Below are 19,631 nucleotides of genomic sequence, written 5' to 3'. Positions count from 1 at the left end.
ATATTTTTTTTCAACACTTGAGTCTTAACAAGCAATAGGGATAGAATATTTTTCTAGGAAGGGAAGGAAATGTACAAAAGGGTATGTTCAAAATGGCACAGTATGGAAACAAAATTAGCTTCTCAGTGGCGGCACTATTTCTGTTGGGTCCTAGGATGGCACCTTATCTGGACTGGCCAACAAGTCCATGTTGCTTCAACACAGCATTAAGCCTTTCGATTTCCAGCTCCTGTTGGAGAAGAGTAATTCTGAGGTCAGTTTGGGAGGCTGTTTATGAGGAACTAGAGGACATTCCCCCAAGCTTTGAGGTATGGGGCAGGGCAGGGGAAGAAGCAAAGATGGGGAAAAAATGTCAAAACTTAAATCACTTCGTCAAACAGCTTTTCAGAAGGCTAAATGGAAAACCAACCTAGGTGAACACTCAGCATAAATTCACAGCCTAGGAATAACTTGCACATCTTTTGAGCTTGTGCGCTGTAATGGAGAACAAATTACATACAACCTTTGATTGCCTGCATCACCCACTAATCCTCTGCAGCACAAAGAGGCAGCCAGTTTATTCTGCCCCAGTCAGGAGTGGTGGATTCTCTCTGGCTACCCCATGAAACCACCGCAAAAGGCAGACACCATGAACATGCATGCATTAGATCCACGTGCTAGCTGCCCTCTCTCGACTCCAGGGATGGGACCTTGGGAGCCCAAGACTCTCTGGAGGGCTCCAATTTCTCAGTAGGGTGACCAGGGGTGACGGCAGCTCTGGTCCAGCAACATCTCGAGCGTCTCGGGGTCCCTCTACTTGCTCTAGTCAGTGGGAGCACATTGCAAGATCCACCTGACTCTCCACTTCTTAAAATACGGCAATGTGTTCAAGAGCACTTACCCATTGTGAACCCAAACGCCTGTTTAGTCAGTTAAGGGAGCCTGGAGCGCAGAAGCAAAACTTGAGAGATGGCGGGAGAGGGGGCATCATCTTAGAGGGGCTCTTGATGATCTCACCTCCCAAAAGGCATACATCAGTGATGGGGAACCTCCAGCCCATGGGCCTAATGGCATGGTGCGTGTCCTAACTTCTCGCATGCATCTGCTTTCCCTAAGCCACACTCGCCCGCCATGTGCCTGGCATCCAATATGAGGTCAGGTGTGGGGGTGCTAAAGCTGCTCCCTGTCCTGTGCCTTTGCTGCTGTGACTTTATTTCAAGCTGACTCGGTTACATGCAGCTGGATCAGAGCCTCAGCCACTGAAAATATGGCCTTACCTTCTCTGCGCAGCTAGTTTCCATCTCCTGGACCTTTAGGGTGAGTTGCAGGTTAGCTTGCTTCATCTTGGACATCTGCTGCTCAGACCGTGTTTTCACCGACAAGATGATTCCTTGGGGGATGGATTCAGAGGACAAGAAAGTTAGCCAGGCCCTATTGGCTGAGACCCAGGGATCACCTTCACGAGCTCTTTACAGCGGTTATCCTCACAACTGTCCTCCAGGATGTTCCTCTTACCGGAAAGAGGAGCGGGAAGCTGGAGAGGAAGCAGCTGGAGCTGAATCAAGGCCCTCCAGCTGCAGGTCCAGTTTTGTCTGTTCGTTTGCAAGCGGACTGGTATTGCCAAGCGTTATGGGCTAAGTCACAAGAACCTACATGTGGAAACAGTCTCAGCAGACCCGATGGAGGAGGGAGAAAGGGTGAAAGCAGGGCAGTGTGTGTGTGTGCCTGCACGGGGGACAAAGCCATGAGCAGTGTGCACGCCTGTTAGGAAGGGCCTGGAGGCCTGGGAAGAGAGGTCAAGGATACCAGGAAGAGGGGACTGGATTTGAATGATCCAGAAGTCTCTGGACTTCCTCTGCCCACCATAAAATTCTGCTATACAATCTATTTTAGACCAGTGGATCCAAGGATATTGATTGCCAATATTCTTTCTCATGTGCCCGTAGAATTTGCTCTCCAGTATTTATTTATTTTTAGTTTGACATGCATTTTCTAGATAGGCAAACTATCTAGATAGTTTGACTAAGTATTGCCAGGCCTTTTCTAGGGCCAGATTTAATCACCTCCCTTCTACAGTATAAAGAGGTGTCCCATGTGAGGACTGTTTGTGTCCTTGTGGAGATAGGAAGTCAAAACTGGGTCAAGTCTTTTTTGAATGTAATCTTCATAGAGAAGGTCACGAGAGATTATTCCCCGCTCCAAAATAAGGAAGCACCTTGGAAGGACACTGGAACGGTACCCTGGATATTTCTCGGCTGATACAAACAAGTTAATAACAGAGATAATGGCCAAGTTCCTGTCCTCTCATAAAAGGTCCTGTAAGATGATACACTGATTCTAACTGCAATTTGTATCTCAAATTTTATCTTTGTACTATGTAATATATGTTTTAGTCATTTGCTTCATATTGTAAGTGAATGTTTTAAATTGTCAACTCTGTTCTATTTTAATGGGTCTGTGGCCAAAGAATAAAATGATGAAGAAGTCTGGTTGCAAGTTTGTTGTTCAGGCAATACTTGGGATGGCAAACAATGGCTTTCTTCAAGAAATTCCTGCATGGGTATTAGTACCTGTGTACTATGAATGGTTCCATACCAAAATCCATCTATTCCTCAAGATTTACCATTTATAATCCTGGCCACTCTCCACAGTCTAAGAAGGATCAGTAATCCAAGTGCTTCAAACTCGTGCTCCCGGAACAGAAGAACGATGTCAAGAACGAATGAGATGATGACAACAATGGCGTCCAGGACCTCAAACTTGTGATGGAAGAACTCCAACCGGTAGGCAAAGAGTTTGAAGAAAATTTCCACCAGAAAGAGGGTTAGGATGCTAAGGCTCAGGTAGTGGAACACCTGCCAGGGTGCAAGGCAAACGTTAATACACTTTTAACAACACCTGGAGAGCAAGCAGTGGATTTTGACTGAGGATATACACTACAGTTGTACCTTGGAAGTCGAACAGACTCTGTTCCGGAAGTCCAGTCAACTTCCAAAACGTTTGGAAACCAAAGCGTGAGTTCTGATTAGCTGCAGGAAGCTCCTGCAGCCAATCAGAAGACACGGAAGCCCCGTCGGACATTCGGCTTCCAAAAATAGTTCGCAAACTAGAACAGAACAGCGTTCAGGAGCCAAAATGTTTGGGAACTAAGCTGTTTGAAAACCCAGGTACAATAGTACTGGCTTTATCCAGTGGCCCTTTTGCTGCTGAAATCCAACCTAGCCGATGCAATATTTACAGCACCGCACCAAGATCTATTTGCAGAACAGCACAGGGATGCTAATGCTTCACCCAGAGTTTCAAATACTTTCCCCAGCTTTAGATTGTACCATGGGGGATGAGAAATACCTACTGGAGCTAAATCTACCTTTTCACCACAAAGCATTTACAGCCCTGCGTTTTCATACTATAAAGTCTTAATTTTCTGGATGGAAGGTTCAAGAAAATCCACAGAGATCAGCCCTTTTGTGCATTTGTGGAAGCCAAGCCCCCCCCCCACCTGGCCAGTTGAGAACTTCACACGCTATGCTCTATACTCTGATGGGCACAAAACACCTAGGCATAAAGATTCAGAGAAATATTTAGCATTGCTTGCTACCTTCATTGTTATGGATAAGATTAAATATCCGTTGTCTAGTTCAGACAGGTCTGCAACATCTAATGCAGCTAAATTCGCAGTGAAGGCTGCTCAACTTACACAACGCCTTCTGGCCTCCCTTGAGATCCTAGATTCTGTTTTTTAATGTATGTTTCATTCATTATACAGGTCAAGTTTTTATCTTTATATAGCGTTATTCGGTATTTCAGGTTCACACATTTCTACTTGGCTCCTCCAACCTGTATTTGGCTTCCTTCTTAGTAAATTTGGAAAAAATGTGAATGTTAGTACACCAAACACCACAACACAACCAAGGAAAAATATTCTGTAGCAAACTATGGGATGGGTGGGTCACACATACTACATACACACCTTCCCATATTTGCTTCACAGAGAAAGGGCACTATACATATCTCTTCAAGTATATATATGCATCTCTACAGGTCTAGCAGCTGGCTTACTTTAAAAATGAAAGTTGAGGCTCTGAGGAAGCTGGATTCTGCAACCGGCAGAATTGCAATACACTGATTGCAATACAAACCATGATTCATATGCAGATTCCTCCCCTATTGCCTTTACCTTGGGCGCAATCTCGTGTTTGTCAGGGTGGATGATTTTCAAGTCCAAAAGCAGTTCCCCGAGGACCAGTATGGCGTCCAAAATAACCAGGCCGACAACTAAGATCTGAGAGAGGAAGAACGAAGGCCAGAATAAATATGCAAACCTTTGAAGCCAAGCAGAAGATTGCAAAGTCAAGACTTGGCGTTCATCAGCCACGGGAGAAATGTGTCAGCTAGGATGAGAAGAACGAGGCAAAAGCTGCGGCTCAAGTGTGGTGCTGAAGACTCCTCGTTAAAACCACACAGAATTGCTTAGAGCTGTGATGCAAGTTTAATGTTAATGTTCTCCATATGGGATAACGCATCTCGGATTTGGTTTGAGGAACCGCATTCATTCCCGGGTAGATACATACCTAGGCTTCCTTGTGCCATTGGCAAGGAGCTGTACTAGGCAGAGGGCTTTCTCGGTGGTGGCGCCTGCCCTGTGGAACGCCCTCCCAACAGATGTCAAAGAGGAAAACAACTACCAGACTTTTAGAAGACATCTGAAGGCAGCCCTTTTCAGGGAGGCTTTTAATGTTTAATAGATTACAATATAATAGAACAAGATCCAGACAAAACACTGGATCAAACAACTCTCAACTATCTTTCTAATAGCTGTCTAAGAACTAGCAATCTAACAACCATCTTTCTAACTACCCAATTCCAGCCCTCTTTTTCTAATATCCAGCCTTGCAACTGACCACCCAAGTCTCTTCCTCAAGTTCTCCTTCCCCAAGCTCTACTCTCTTAGCGTAAAGTCTGTGGCTTGTAAAGGGACAACCCCCAGGGCCTGCAGGCCAGCACTTTCTACAGACTCTTGCCTGGCACTCTCCCGAAGTACATGGCGAATACGATGCACAATTTCCATGGCATATCTCAGGTGATTGCAACTGTGGGCTTTGCATGGAGGGCAACCATCTCCCTGACCCATCTGGGACAAAGTGATTGACCACACTGCAAGAATTCAACATCAGGAGAAAAGAATGTGCTTTGAATTTCACGTATTTGCAAAACACGTGGCATAAAAGTAATTGCTTTTTAAATTATAATTATGAGCCAAATTTTAAACTTTGAAGTCCAGCGTCATCCTTTAAGAAGGTGATTAGAAAACGTGATATGGAAAAAGTGTGTTTTATTGCTGCTCCAAACATGCTTGGAGTGCCTTTGAGGAAAAGACACCCCAAGAACAACTGCACTAAAAAATATTGTGATTACAAGGAAAGTGCACAAAGTATTTGGAGACCCCCAAGTTGACTGGGAGTTCAATTGCTCCTGCTGGTGGCAATGGCTGGTTATCCATGGTCACCAATTTAACCCTAGAGGACTCCATCATCTTTCCCTTCTAAGCTGGACACTCAATACAACACTGGCCACCAATGTTTCCATTCACATAAGAGCAGTTACCTGCCACGTACCTGAAATTTGTGTGACTGGAACAACTTCTTCATCACCTCCCGGAAGGTGGGGGTCCTGGGGGAAGAGTCGATTTTGACGGCAGTCTCGGGGGTCTTTGCTTCCTCTTCCATCTCCTCTTCCTCCCATTTCCTGTAGTCATTATTCCACTGAGCAGGATCATCCCCCACCACGGTGAAATGTTTCAAGTACATGGACATGGTGGCAGCTTAAATGAGCATCACTCTGTAGAAACACACTGTGGAGGGAAAGCTTGAGAGCATCACTGCCTGAGAACACGACAGCTGAACTTCCTCTAAGGAATGACAATACAAAAGGAGGAGGAGGAGGAGGAGAAACCCTGTGATTTCACAGTACAAGACTATTTTTTAAAAAAAATTGTCTGGATTGTGGGTGGGGTATGATACCTACTTCCCCATTCAGAGTTTGGAAATATCTGAAGCACTCTTGGAGTAAGCTGCATTTAAAAACAACCAGCAAGTTCCTAGGCCTCATGGTTGAAAAGGTAGATTCAGAACCACTGTTCGGTTAAGCAGGGGTGCTCCTAGAACCAACCCCCTGCCCCAGTGCCCTATGTTTTGTTACGGTAGCTGCCCTGGGCACAGTTGCTCCTGGTGGAGACCGTTTATCATGCGTGTCTTTTGCAATTCCACCACACAAGGGCAACATTCAGCATCCTAAGAATTCCCCTCCCCTGTAAAAGAAGTTCCTAGCCTTTAAGGCTGCAATGGCTGATGGGATGAAAGAAATCAGAGGAAGGGGACCTGGGCTCAAGAGTAGAGCACCTTTGAGAAAGTCTCATGTTTAACTCCTGGCACCTCCATTTAAAAGGATCTTGGGCTGGGAGAGAGGTTGAAAGAGGCCTTAAGAGCCTCACTGACAAGAGACTGGGAAGAGCACTGGGATAAGGTCAAGGTCAAGGACCCCTGGACAGTTAAGTCCAGTCAAAGGCAATTATGGGGTTGCGGTCCACAGACAGCTTTCCGGGTCATGTGGCCAACAGGATTAAACTGCTTCTGGCACGATGGGACACCGTGATGAGTGCCAGAGCGCATGGAAACGCTGTTTACCTTCCCGCCAGGGCGGTACCTATTTATCAACTTGCACTGGTGTGCTTTCGAACTCCTAGGACGGCAGGAGTTGGGACAGAGCAGCGGGTTGGGGTAATAGCCCAACTTGGTAGAAAGCAGGTCCGTGGTCCCATCAGCACCATATATTTAAAGCTCTATGATACCACTTTAAACAGTCATCCACCTGCCCCAAATCCTGGGAACTACAGGGTGCTGAGAGTTGTTAAAGGTAAAGGTAAAGGGACCCCTGACCATTAGGTCCAGTCGTGACTGACTCTGGGGTTGCGGCGCTCATCTCGCATTATTGGCCGAGGGAGCTGGCGTATAGCTTCCAGGTCATGTGGCCAGCATGACTAAGCCACTTCTGGCAAACCAGAGCAGCACATGGAAACGCTGTTTACCTTCCCGCTGTAGCGGTTCCTATTTATCTACTTGCATTTTGATGTGCTTTCGAACTGCTAGGTTGGCAGGAGCTGGGACCAAGCAACGGGAGCTCACCCCGTCACAGGGATTCGAACCGCCGACCTTCTGATCAGCAAGCCCTAGACTCTGTGGTTTAACCCACAGCGCCACCTGGGTCCCTTGTTAGGAGACTCCAATTCCTCTGTCTGAGCTGCAATTCTCAAAGTGCCTTGGAAAGAGTGATTGATTGTTAAACTACTCCAGGGGGGAATTGTAATTTTGTAAACTGCTTAGAGGTTTTCTTACCATCAAGTAGTATATAAATTTTCAACCAACCAACCAACCACCACCTGGTGCTTTATAAAGAAATAGAAACCAACCAACCAACCAACCCCCCCCCCCAAAAAACCCCCACTACCTCAAAAGCCCCTGTCCAAAAGGAACAATCTTCATTTAAGTTTTGGTGGGAGGCAGGGTGGATGGTAGTGGAAGGGTAAGGAGACAAAGGAATAAGGTTTTAAGGCAAGCAAATGGGAGCATGCAGGCATAAGAATATCAGAATAGTCAGGCTGCTGGATCCGACCAAAGGGCCATCTTCTAATCCAGTATTTGGCTTGCCACAGCAGCCCAACCAGATGTTGCCACGAAGTCCACAACCCGGACTTGGGCACACCAATCCTCTCCCCAGAAACTGGATACCGTGCCTGGGTAGCACAGGTTGACAGATCTTGATACCAAGCCAGACCCTGGATTCATCTAGCTTCATAATGGCAACCCTGACGGACTCCAGGGGTCGAGCCTGGCGCCTTCTGCAGGCAAAACAGATGCTCTGCTCTCCCACTCCTACGTTTCCTGAGACTTCGTTTTCATTTCAGGGCAAAAGCTCGTGACTTTGCATTCGAGACCACTGAAACCAGGGACTTTCCCCGGCTGACATCTGAGGCTCTTGGCTATGACACGAGGCCGGCTGTCAGAGGGCCACAGTGTCGCAATCTGGAAAAGGCCCCCCACGTAAAAATCATCATGCCATGCTCTCAGTGGCGCATCACAGGGGAAATGAAGAATTCCTCCTGCACAGCCTGAAAGGCTGCAGTGCCAAAGGCTAAGGCCAAGGTCCTAACCTCACGTCCTGTGAAGTATGAGCCACCAAAATCAACAGAATTTACTTCTGAGCAGGCAGAGATAGCATTGTGCTGCATCGTAAAGTGTCGATTTAAGAGGCAGCAAACAACTCCTTTGCAGACCAACTCAGAATGTGCCCCACTGATCATATCCTGGACTTCTTTGAACAGCTTACATGGTTTGCTGATGTTCACACTGGCCAGATAAGCAAGATCAACAAGGATCAGCTCACCTTCCTTGTTGAATCACTCTCACCTGACTGGTTAGAATGGAGCAAAAAGCCGTAGACAGATTGTTCTGCAGGACAATTTACTACCCAAGTAATGTTGTTGACTATCTAGCACAAGGGACAAAGAGCAGGATGGGGTTCAGGCCCTATTTGTAGACTTCCTGGAGGCAACTAATTGGGAACTTATGGAAGCAGGAGGCTGCTCTAGGTGGACAGGGAACCTGTGGCCCCCCAGATGTTGCTGGATTGAAACTTCCTTCTGCCCCAGCTGTCATGGGAAATAGACAAGGAGGATGGAACTGGAGTCCAATAATGTCTGGAGGGCATTATGTTCCCTCTCCTGGGTCCAGTGCACCAGAAAGTCTGCTTCTCTAGGTCCTAATAATAATAATAATAATAATAATAATTTATTATTGGGCGGCTTCCAACAGAAAAATAAAGCACAGTGATCTATTAAACATTAAAAGCCTCCCTAAACAGGGCTGCCTTCAGATGTCTTCTAAAAGTCTGGTAGTTGTTTTTCTCTTTGACATCTGATGGGAGGGCGTTCCACAGGCCGGGCGCCACTACCGAGAAGGCCCTCTGTCTAGTTCCCTGCAACTTGGCTTCTCGCAATGAGGGAACCGCCAGAAGGCCCTCGGTGCTGGACCTCAGTGTCCGGGCAGAACGATGGAGGTGGAGACGCTCCTTCAGGTATACTGGGCCGAGGCCATTTAGGGCTTTAAAGGTCAGCACCAACACTTTGAACTGTGCTTGGAAACGTACTGGGAGCCAATGTAGATCTTTCAAGACCGGTGTTATGTGGTCTCGGCAGCCGCTCCCAGTCACCAGTCTAGCTGCCACATTCTGGATTAGATGTAGTTTCCGAGTCCCCTTCAAAGGTAGCCCCACGTAGAGCGCCTTGCAGTAGTCCAAGCGAGAGATAACTAGAGCATGCACCTCTGGAGAGACAGACTGCAGGCAGGTAGGGTCTCAGCCTGCGTACCAGATGGAGCTGATAGACAGCTGACCTGGACACAGAATTGACCTGCGCCTCCATGGACAGCTGTGAGTCCAAAATGACTCCCAGGTTTGTTCATAAAACCACTGCGGGGCATTCATGGGATCCATCACTGTCCCCAGAGGCTCAGGTGGCCTCTGTGACAAGGAGCTGCCTAGTTCTCAATGGCTAAAATTGGGCATAAATGCCTTGGCCGCAGTACTCTGTGCTCTGATAACTTCCAGTCTGGATCCTTGTGACGTGCTCTGAAGATGACTCAGAAACTTCAGCTGCTTCCAAATGCAGCAGCCAGATTCCGAGACGCTACAAAACTGAGGTACCACTGTATTATTATGAAGATAGATGCAGAATTCATGAGACTCTATGGCCATAACAACAGCTCTGCCAATGGCCCCTTGAATCCAGCATCATGTTCTCACCCTGGTCAACCAGATGCCCGTGGCAAGCTCACAGAGCACAAGGGCAGTTTGCAATGACTGGCATTCAGAAGCATTGCTTCCTCCAGTGTAGCCATCGATCACAGCCATCGAGAGCCTTCTCCTCCATGAACTGTCTAATCATCTTTCAAAGCCACCCAGGCTGGTGGGCATGACTGCCTCCTGCGACAGCGAGTTCCACCAAAACTTCCAACCCTGAGCTTTGTTGTTCTAGCGTTAGGAGAGAGGGACGAAAACTTTCCTCTCTCCCCTTCCTCCATGCTAGGCATCCAGCTAGAAAGCCTGTGTCGACCCCCGACCCCCCCCCACTTAGCTTAGCACGCCTTTGCTCTTACCTCTTCTAGTCTGCTCCTCTCTCTTTGTCCATGCACAGCCTCTGCTTTCACTAGCAGCAGTGGGGAGAAAACACAACCGCCGGCAGGGAAAACCCAGGGATTGGAAGCACCAGCAAAGCGATGAGACAGCCGAGCGAACCAAAAGTTTCCTGTCTCGCTTGGTATTTTGCATAAGAGGTGTGCTGTTGCAATGCAGACGGATGCAGGACGCACACATTGCTTCCTGCCTAGCTAACTCTTGCTATGGGGTGGGGTGGGGGGTTGGACAGAGAGAGGGAGAAGAACACTAAAGTTGGTTACAGTCAACATCCAGTCATTCAAAAACCTGCTCCACATTCCCTCAGCATGTTTGTTATGGGTACACAAGCTATCGCCATATCTCACCAAGTTAACAGCCACTTGCCCCGAGTGATTTGGGGGGGAGCGGGTAGGAATCTTACACAAAACTGTTTGAAAGTCAGACAACTGGACGGGAACATTTTATGAATGAATGGGGGTGGGGAGTGGGGAGTCCGATACCTGTCAAATCTGCCCCAGAGTGCAATGGGTCGGTTGCAGAGTAGCCAAATCTAGCACCTGTTGATACTACTTAGAAGGGAACCAGTTAACAAAAAGATGCCTTTCTGTGACACACAGTCAAGGTTGCTTGCAAACCAATTCTGAAACTCTCAAGAACAGGTTTAGCTTCGCACAGAGCAACTTTGGCAAGGAGGTCTATCAGGGCAGGATGAGCAACTAAACTATCAACTGCTTAGAGGAGGTAACCGAACAATAAACAGAAGCCAAGCACACACCCCATCCTGTTTTGGAGTCTTTCTCAAACATATTTTAGAAGAAGCAAAGCAAGTTGCCAGAAAATTCAGTCGTCTGTTCTTGAGTACACTTCAAGGTTACGTTGCAAAAAACAACAACAATGCAGCATATTCCACGAGGAACTGTGCTTGTCCTTGTTCAAAAAATTAATTTAGTTTTTAAAACCTCATGAAGAACAATGTCCACATTAAACACAACCCTATTTTGTTTTGTTGTTGTTGTTTAGTCGTTTAGTCATGTCCGACTCTTCGTGACCCCATGGACCACAGCACGCCAGGCACTCCTGTCCTACACCGCCTCCCGCAGTCTGGTCAAACTCATGTTGGTAGCTTTAAGAACACTGTCCAACCATCTCGTCCTCTGTTGTCCCCTTCTCCTAGCGCCCTCAATCTTTCCCAACATCAGGGTCTTTTCCAGGGAGTCTTCTCTTCTCATGAGGTAGCCAAAGTATTGGCGCCTCAGCTTCACAATCTGTCCTTCCAGTGATCTGTCCTTCCAGTTTGTTTTATTTTGGAAAAAATGCCACCACAAAAGTCTTTGTGCCCACCAAGGATTGCAGCCAACCACCAATTTTTGTTCAGAATAGACTCGCTGAAATTAATGGACCCTTGTTACCAATGTTCATTCACTTCAATGGATCTGCTTTGAGGAAGGGCCAACAATGGATGCAGCCCCTCGTGCAGACCCACAGAAGCATTTCATAAAATAACCGCCATGGGAGAGCTTTCAGGCAGGCCTCAAAGTGAGGGGTCACAACACACTCTGCAAGACGCCTGCTTACTATCAATGGGTTGGAAACAGGAGGACTCTAAACAAACAAACTCTTGCGGTGTGTCTCCTTGCCCCACAACAGAAGCCTCCTAGAGCAGTTTGGGTGTCAGGTGGGTGGGTACATTGGGGGTGGGAGGGAAAGGAAAGCTACCTCCCCCCCCTGCTTTGTACTACTGAAGTTCTAAAGGGCTGAGTTCCAGGGCTGTCAGCTGGCCCAAACCCGAGTGCTTTGTTCCGAGCTACTGTAGCGCAGTGGTTAGAGCAAACTGACCCTTAAGAACAAAGCATTCCCCGCTCCGGGCACTGGAAGAGAATGGAGTGCTCTTCAACTGTCATAGGTTTGGGAGGCATCTAGAAACAACGACAAAAAGGAGAATACTGTACTGTGCCACCTTAAAGGGAAATCCAACTGGAGCTGAGAAGCTTCCAGTTCAAACAAATCTCCCCCCACCCCCTGGGACATAGACGATCAAATAGATGAACATAGAAATGTGGGTGGTGGGAAACTAGGTGCTGTGAGTGCAGCGGCACAAGAGAGCAATTCGGAGAGGCCAAAGGACCAGCAATTTAAGAGACCAAGGGTTTGTAAGCCTCCAAGCCAAGATGGGAGAACTGGGGTGCTGGGTCTTAGAGGACAACCTGGTGGAACAGAGAGAGCCAGCGGGGCATAGCTATCTCTGGATATAAGCTCCGTAGCAGTGTTTCCCAAACTCCCATTTCCCTAGCTAGCAGGGTCAGGGATGATGGGAACTGTAGTCCCAAAAGCAGCTGGGGAGCCAAGTTTGGGAAACACTGCTCTATAGGAAGGATAGGAGGAAATGCTCTGCTCATTGGAGAGGGCACGAAGTCCATCAAGCTAGAAATCCCAAAATGGACGGGACTCCCCTGCAAAATCATGGTGGGTGCTGATACAAAGAGTAACTTGGAACTGAGGGCATGCTGTCACACGCCGGTCCTGCTCGCTTCCCTAGGTCCCGCTCCCCAGAATCATGCCCTTGTGATAGAATCATAGAGTTGGAAGAGACCACAATGGTCATCCAGTCCAACCCCCTGCCAAGCAGGAAACACCATCAAAGCATTCTTGACATATGCCTGTCAAGCCTCTGCTTAAAGACCTCCAAAGAAGGAGACTCCACCACACTCCTTGGTAGCAAATTCCACTGCCGAACAGCTCTTACTGTCAGGAAGTTCTTCCTAATGTTTAGGTGGAATCTTCTTTCTTGTAGTTTGAATCCATTGCTCCGTGTCCGCTTCTCTGGAGCAGCAGAAAACAATCTTTCTCCCTCCTCCATATGACATCCTTTCATATATTTGAACATGGCTATCATATCACCCCTTAACCTTCTCTTCTCCAGGCTAAACATACCCAGCTCCCTAAGTGATGGGGGGGGCAGCTGCCCAGAAAGCCACTGGCTCATTGCAGCCGCTGATCTCCTCAGGTTTGGAAACAAATCCCAGGAGACCAGCTGACAACCCTCTATTTGAAGGGCTTTCCATTCCATGTTAGATGGGGGGGGAATAAAGATGCCCCCCTCCAAGAAGAGAGAAGGCACCTTGAACCAGCTCATTCACAGTTAGCTTCCGCACAGCTGGCTTAGGGGACACACAGGTCACCTAGTCAGACTTCCCCCACGGCACTGAGACGCAGTTCTCTTTAAACAGCAGGCATCATTTCTGTATTTGCATCAAAACATTGAAGTTGTTAGCACAGGCAGGCAGGCACTCAGCATTCTTTGGGGAGTGGTGATGCATTAAAGGGCCAGCTTTCCTGTTCCGTCCCTTTTCTGCTACTTTGCTACAAACACCATGGCAGGCAAGTTTTGAACCCTTTCCTCAGAAGAGCGACACACTCCTGGCCCCATCGATACCTCCCTCCACCCATCTCTCTCATTAAAGCCCAAAGGAAGAATTTTGCCTGGTTAAAGATTCTCCACTCAAATGTCCTGAGCTTGCAGAAAAGGAAGACTCAGGATGCAAATTCCAGGGGTCATCAACACAGCCATTTCTGATAAAATGTGCCTTTGCCAGCTACTAGCCTCGTGAGATAGCATTTGATTTCATTTAAGTGAAATGCTATCTCAAAAGGCTAGTACCGGTAGCACTGGGTAAGTTCTTTGTTCCTTTTTTACTGCCATTGTAGAAGAAGAAGAAGAGTTTGGATTTGATATCCCGCTTTATCACTACCCGAAGGAGTCTCAAAGCGGCTAACATTCTCCCTTCCCTTCCTCCCCCACAACAAACACTCTGTGAGGTGAGTGGGGCTGAGAGACTTCAGAGAAGTGTGACTAGCCCAAGGTCACCCAGCAGCTGCATGTGGAGGAGCCGAGACGCGAACCCGGTTCCCCAGATTACGAGACTACCGCTCTTAACCACTACACCAGTGTTTCCCAACCAGTGTGCCTCCAGATGTTTTGGGACTACAACTCCCATCATTCCTGACCACTGGTCTTGCTAGCTAGGGATGATGGGAGTTGTAGTCCCAAAACATCTGGAGGCACACTGGTTGGGAAACACTGCACTACACCATACTGGCTCCCTGTACAAAGGATACGATGAGCCACAACGCAACTCCAGGAGCTGCCCCAATTAGCATCTCACCAGAGTACAGGTAACTCACAACTTACACATGTTTGGCAATTTTATTTTTTCATTTTATTTTTTAAGGGGGTGGGCATCTAGGAAAAAGGTATTTGGCAATCCCAGATCTGTGCACAGATGACAATTGATAGGCTGAATCTTACTTTGGTGCTGAAGGCAGGAGAGTGTTCTCTTCTGCAACCAAAGGCAGCAAAGCAGTTTGGAGAATGGATGGCAGGCCACACAGCTCTGTTCTCCAACACCATTTCCTCTCCCATCCCGCCAAATCTGCTGCCTGAGGCAGCTGCCTCACCCTACCTAACAGCAGGGCCAGTCCCTACATTGATCTTATCTGTATTGCCACATAGTGGAAAGCTTTACAGATAACCAACCATTTCAAAATGGTTAAAAAAGATTTGGGGCGCCATTTTATTGGAGAAACTGAATGACTTTTCAAGGTTACTTTAGAAGTCTAGACAATACTTTTTATAATTTAATAATAATTATATAGCTAAGCTCCATCCATATGTTTTCCCTATTGTAGCAATTTAGAGGGGGTTACTAGCGGGTTTTATATGGCATTGTCCACACAACTGTGTTACTATTGTTTTATGATTTATGAACTACAGTTACAATGTTATTTCCATGAAATATGTTATGATTTATTTATAAACTTAGTAGAAAGAGTCGTTTACAAAGCTACAAGAAGGGCAAAAAACCACTTTGATCCCCTTTAGACTTCTCTGACTTGGCATTTCCATGTAATTTGCTACACAGTGATTTTTTTTTTTGACACACACCTATGTTTACCGATGAGCCGAATAACAAGACCAAGCACACCTCAGTCTGAATGTCATAACCCAGGATGATGGCAGGTACCACACCTTAACCGTGACCTCTAACATCAACTGCACTAAATTTAAAACTGAACAAAATTGCATCACCCAGAGATGTCCCAATCGTCGCCTTAAGCATCCAGCCGTGTTTACCTCCAAACACAGGGAGACGTGCATAAACATTGGAGGGCCCTTGAAAGCTTTCTTCCTCACTTAGCGAAGGAGGTAAGCAACCTGCACTGCTTAGTCCCGATGGGAGTTGGAAACTAACAGCACCTGGAGAGACACAAGTTCCCCAGCCCTATTTAAGGCTGAAATCACACACACACACACACACACACGGATGGGATGGGAACTTGTGGCCCAACTTCTCTTCTATGGCTTTTAAAGCTCCAAAAGAGAAATAATGTTAAAGCAAATTAAGAAGGCATTTATAATTTATAATTTATTTTGTGCATTAAATATTGATAAGCAAACCTCGTGTAGCTACGATTTACCTAGCAATTAATTTTGTAGCTGGGTGGGGAGGAGAGTAGGAGGACAACGTGAAACCAAGTCACTGGGAGCAGAAAAAAAACCCTCACCTGCCCTACACTTGGCCAAGATACCCAGAGGGGTCTTCGTATGCAAGGCCGTCTTAAGTATATCCTGCGCTGTGGTGCAAAGATCCCTCTGGTGCCGCCGCCCCACCCCGGTTTCCCAGAGTTGCTGGCCTTTTTATGGCGCTGCCGGCAGCTTTGCAGGGCTGGAGGAGGCGGGCAGCGGCTGGAGGGTGGCTCCTCCAGTGGGGAAGAGGAGGCGGCTCCGGGCATGGCACTGCTCCAGCGAGGCGGGCGAGGGCGGCAAGCTGATGCCTCTGCCTCTTCCCCGGCGCCCTCCAGAACTTGGCACCCTGGCGCCCCGTGCCACTTGCCTCTATGGGCAAGACGCCCCTGTTTGTATGTAAGCCCCAATGAACAGAACAGGAGCGGAAATGCCTTTCAACTGGGCTTTTGCATGCTGGAGTTTCTTGGAAGTGGATCAGATCTGTGCCTTTCCCACTGTGCCACCCTTAATGGCAACTGGACACAGCCCAAAGTGGCTTCCTCCCCTCCCTTTTTGCTACCTTACTGGTCACTTTGGGCAAACAAGTTAGAAATGGAAATCAGAATGTTGCCTCTGCTTTCCTCTGAACGTCCCGGCAGGAGGACCAGCAAGGTCTGAAACACCTTGGGCTCCCTTGTTTGCTCCCATCTGATTTCTGCTGTGCCTTCCAGGTCCTTCTGAGGCTCTCCTTTTCCTCCAGTCACCTCATTTATTATACCCTGCCTCTCCTGCTAAAGGAGCCCAGCGTGGCAAACAGCAGAAGAGCCATGGAAAGGGTGCAATGTGAAACATGCTCTACGTCTGAGCCTCAAAACACACACACACACACAAACCAACAAAAACCTCACAGAAACAGAGAGTGGCCTCGCGAATTTAACTTTCTGGAGGGCCGCCGAGATTGCATTGTGCTCATGATGACTTGCTGACTGTTTCCCCGTCTTGGGCCCAGATTAGAGAGCATCACCTTTGCTCAACGCCCATGCAATAAATATTTCAGATGAGCCCTGCAGGATCAGATCAAATGGGGGGGGGGGCAATCTAGTCCTGATAAGAGTCTTTGCTGGATTGTCCCCGAGAGCCCTAATGAGAGCCAATGATCTTGTAGGCCAAATAATTTCTTGTAAGGTTATATTGCTTATGCTGTTTTTATTGTTTTCTTTTGTTGTTAGTTGTCCTGGAGGACCTAGCTTTGAGGAAGAGCAGGCAACAAGTCAGGCGGGGGAGGGAGAGATTCTCCGGGGCTGAGGGCTGCACTGCCTTGTGGAAAACTTTCTGGGGGCCGCATGCCAGTGGGGGGGGGGCAAAGGATCCTGCAGGGCAGTGGATGTGACTCACCTTTCTCTTCTCCGACCAGGCAAAGGTCAAATGACCAAGGCAAGCAAACAAGAAGCATTGTCATAGTTCAGGGCTCTTAAGGGCAAATGAGGGAGACTGCCCAGTACGTTTCCGAGCACAGTTCAAAGTGTTGGTGCTGACCTTTAAAGCCCTAAATGGCCTCGGTCCAGTATACCTAAAGGAGCGTCTCCACCTCCATCATTCTGCCCGGACACTGAGGTCCAGCACCGAGAGCCTTCTGGCGGTTCCCTCGTTGCGAGAAGCCAAGTTGCAGGGAACTAGGCAGAGGGCCTTCTCGGTGGTGGCGCCTGCCCTGTGGAACGCCCTCCCAACAGATGTCAAAGAGGAAAACAACTACCAGACTTTTAGAAGACATCTGAAGGCAGCCCTGTTCAGGGAGGCTTTTAATGTTTAATAGATTACTGTGTTTTATTTTTCTGTTGGAAGCCGCCCAGAGTGGCTGGGGAAACCCAGCCAGATGGGCGGGGTATAAATAATAAATTTATTATTATTATTATTATTATTATTATTATTATTATTATTATTATTATTATTATTAAGGGCCAGATAGAGAGGCTGAGGGGGCCACATTCACCCCCTGAGCCTGTCTCCCTGTTGTCAGCAATGGTTGCTATCATTAAATATAAGCATCAGCATCCAGCCTCCTGTTCTCACAGTGGCCAACCCTGGGAAGCCTACAGGTAGGAGACAAACACAGCAGTCCCTGCCCCACTTTGCCCCCCCAGCAAGTGATATCCAGAGGTGTCATGCCACCCTCACTAGCCCAGAGCCATCATGGGGCTAGTGATCGCTGATTACCTTATCCCGAGAGCTCTTTTAACACAGGCTGCTGACCCGGACAGTTGAACAGGAGTGGAGAATCGATTGCCCTGCGCATGAGTTCCCTCCAACTCCCATCAGGACTTCGCTACCTGAGTCTCGTTGTAAAGCCAGAGACTGGAAGGGGAAAACTGGGTCTCTTGTCTAGGACCAAGGGGACAACACAAAGAAGTCCAGGATTCCTGTGTTGCAGGGGTTGGACGGGATTATATTTAGGGTCACTTCCAACTCTATGCTTCACACCTTCACTCTCTAGGCTTCCTCATGCGCTGGCACCCCACCCCACTCCTGAATCTTACACCACACCTAGAAAATGCTGGCGCTATGGGTAGATGCAATTTTAAATACACTTAAAAAAGAGAGAAGAAGTTAGGCTGCCAAGGATCAAACAAGGTAGAAACTGGCAAAATAGTCAAGAGCCTGCTCCACATTTTAACTCCTCATGTATCAGGTGAAGTTTGCACAGGCTGGGGGAAAGGGTTTTAAAACACGTTTTGCAGGAGGTTGGATTAGATTACTCTTTGGGTTCCTTCCAGCTCTACAATTCTATGATTCTATATATAAAAAGGCACATCCACACACACGATTTGGGTAACTGGAGACACAGCTGCCTTGCTCCCTTAAGGCCCAGGCAACACATTTCCCACTCCTAATTTTTAGGTAACATATTCAAACCCTTTTAATAAAACCACTGTAGACCATCCAAAGCTCCACAAGGGAAGAGTGCGATATATGAGTTAATTGTTTTAAAATATTGTTTTTATGAAGCCTGAGTTTGGCTCGGACCCACCCATTCCCCTTTAAGATCATCCGTTTATTTGCCTCGTTTTTGCTCCTTGCTGTTGCTCCTTTGACCCAACAACCCCTTCCTCCTGACTCCACCAAATCCCAGGAGCCCACAAGGCCAGGAAATTACCCCCTGCCGCCCCCCCCAAAAAAACCCGAAAGCGAGGCCTCAGTCTGGGACCTAAAAGAATGGGGAGGGACCATCCCCGCATCCCTTCGCCAGCCCCCACCTCGAGGGGGGAATCGAGGGAAAGATACTTCTTCCTTGCTCCCCCTCCGTGCAGAGTTGGGGATCGGGGGGGCTGCGCACGCTCCTCCCTGGGATGCCCGGAGCATCGGGTTCATGTTTCCAGTTTGCCACCCCAAGAGGCGGGGCAGCGCTGCTCGGGAGCCCCCCTCCCCTCCCCTCCCCTGCCCGCTCGCTCCCCCAAAAACCACCCCCAGTACCGTGTCTGGCTGCAGCAAGGAGCAGACCCCCAGAACCGCCAGCCTACCCAGACCGGACGCTGCACAGCTGCTGCTACTGCCGAGGCTGCTGCTGCCGCCGCCACCGCCTCTTTCTCCGCCTTCCTGCTACTCATTGGTGCATAAAGTGGACTTTATTTTCATAATGAAAAGAGAGAACGAAGAGGGAGGAGCGCAGATGCAACCCAAGTCCCGGCGACCCGGATTGCAGCGGCTTGGAGGAGGACCATCTGGGGGCAAACAAACTGTAGATAAAACTCTAAAGCGACTCCCGCCCGCCCCACAATCTCTCCTATTCTGTCCCTTGGGCTTTTCCAGAAAAGTAAAGTTTGCAGGAATTTATTTATTTGATCCCCAGTTGGGTGAGGGTTGGGGGTTGGTCAAATCTAAGGCGTGGGTGTGTGCGCAGTACACCCCGCCTCCAGCTCAAGTTCCT

At 48.1% G+C, this 19,631-nt stretch overlaps 1 protein-coding gene across 5 annotated transcripts; it reads right to left on the bottom strand.

Annotated features, from left to right (window-relative positions):
• Positions 1 to 56: 56 nt before the first annotated feature.
• On the bottom strand, positions 57 to 19,275 carry HVCN1 (hydrogen voltage gated channel 1). Of its 5 annotated transcripts, XM_035117744.2 has the most exons (7): positions 19,178 to 19,251; positions 12,043 to 12,122; positions 5,595 to 5,830; positions 4,157 to 4,261; positions 2,603 to 2,834; positions 1,257 to 1,369; positions 57 to 229 (listed from the first exon to the last, which is right to left on the bottom strand). In XM_035117744.2, the coding sequence occupies exons 3-7, from the start codon at positions 5,790 to 5,792 to the stop codon at positions 164 to 166; spliced, it is 714 nt and encodes a 237-aa protein (XP_034973635.1). In that variant the 5' UTR covers positions 5,793 to 5,830; positions 12,043 to 12,122; positions 19,178 to 19,251; the 3' UTR covers positions 57 to 163. The 5 variants fall into 5 exon arrangements, with proteins under 5 accessions (XP_034973635.1, XP_034973632.1, XP_060132342.1 ...); XM_035117741.2 differs by lacking the exon at positions 12,043 to 12,122 and having other exon boundaries at positions 19,178 to 19,275; XM_060276359.1 differs by lacking the exon at positions 12,043 to 12,122 and having other exon boundaries at positions 19,225 to 19,245.
• Positions 19,276 to 19,631: the final 356 nt, after the last annotated feature.

Source organism: Zootoca vivipara, chromosome 6, assembly GCF_963506605.1.
Source record: "Zootoca vivipara chromosome 6, rZooViv1.1, whole genome shotgun sequence".
Lineage (NCBI taxonomy): Eukaryota > Metazoa > Chordata > Lepidosauria > Squamata > Lacertidae > Zootoca > Zootoca vivipara.
Note: the sequence above shows the minus strand (reverse complement) of the source record. Positions and strands in the feature narration are given on the sequence as shown.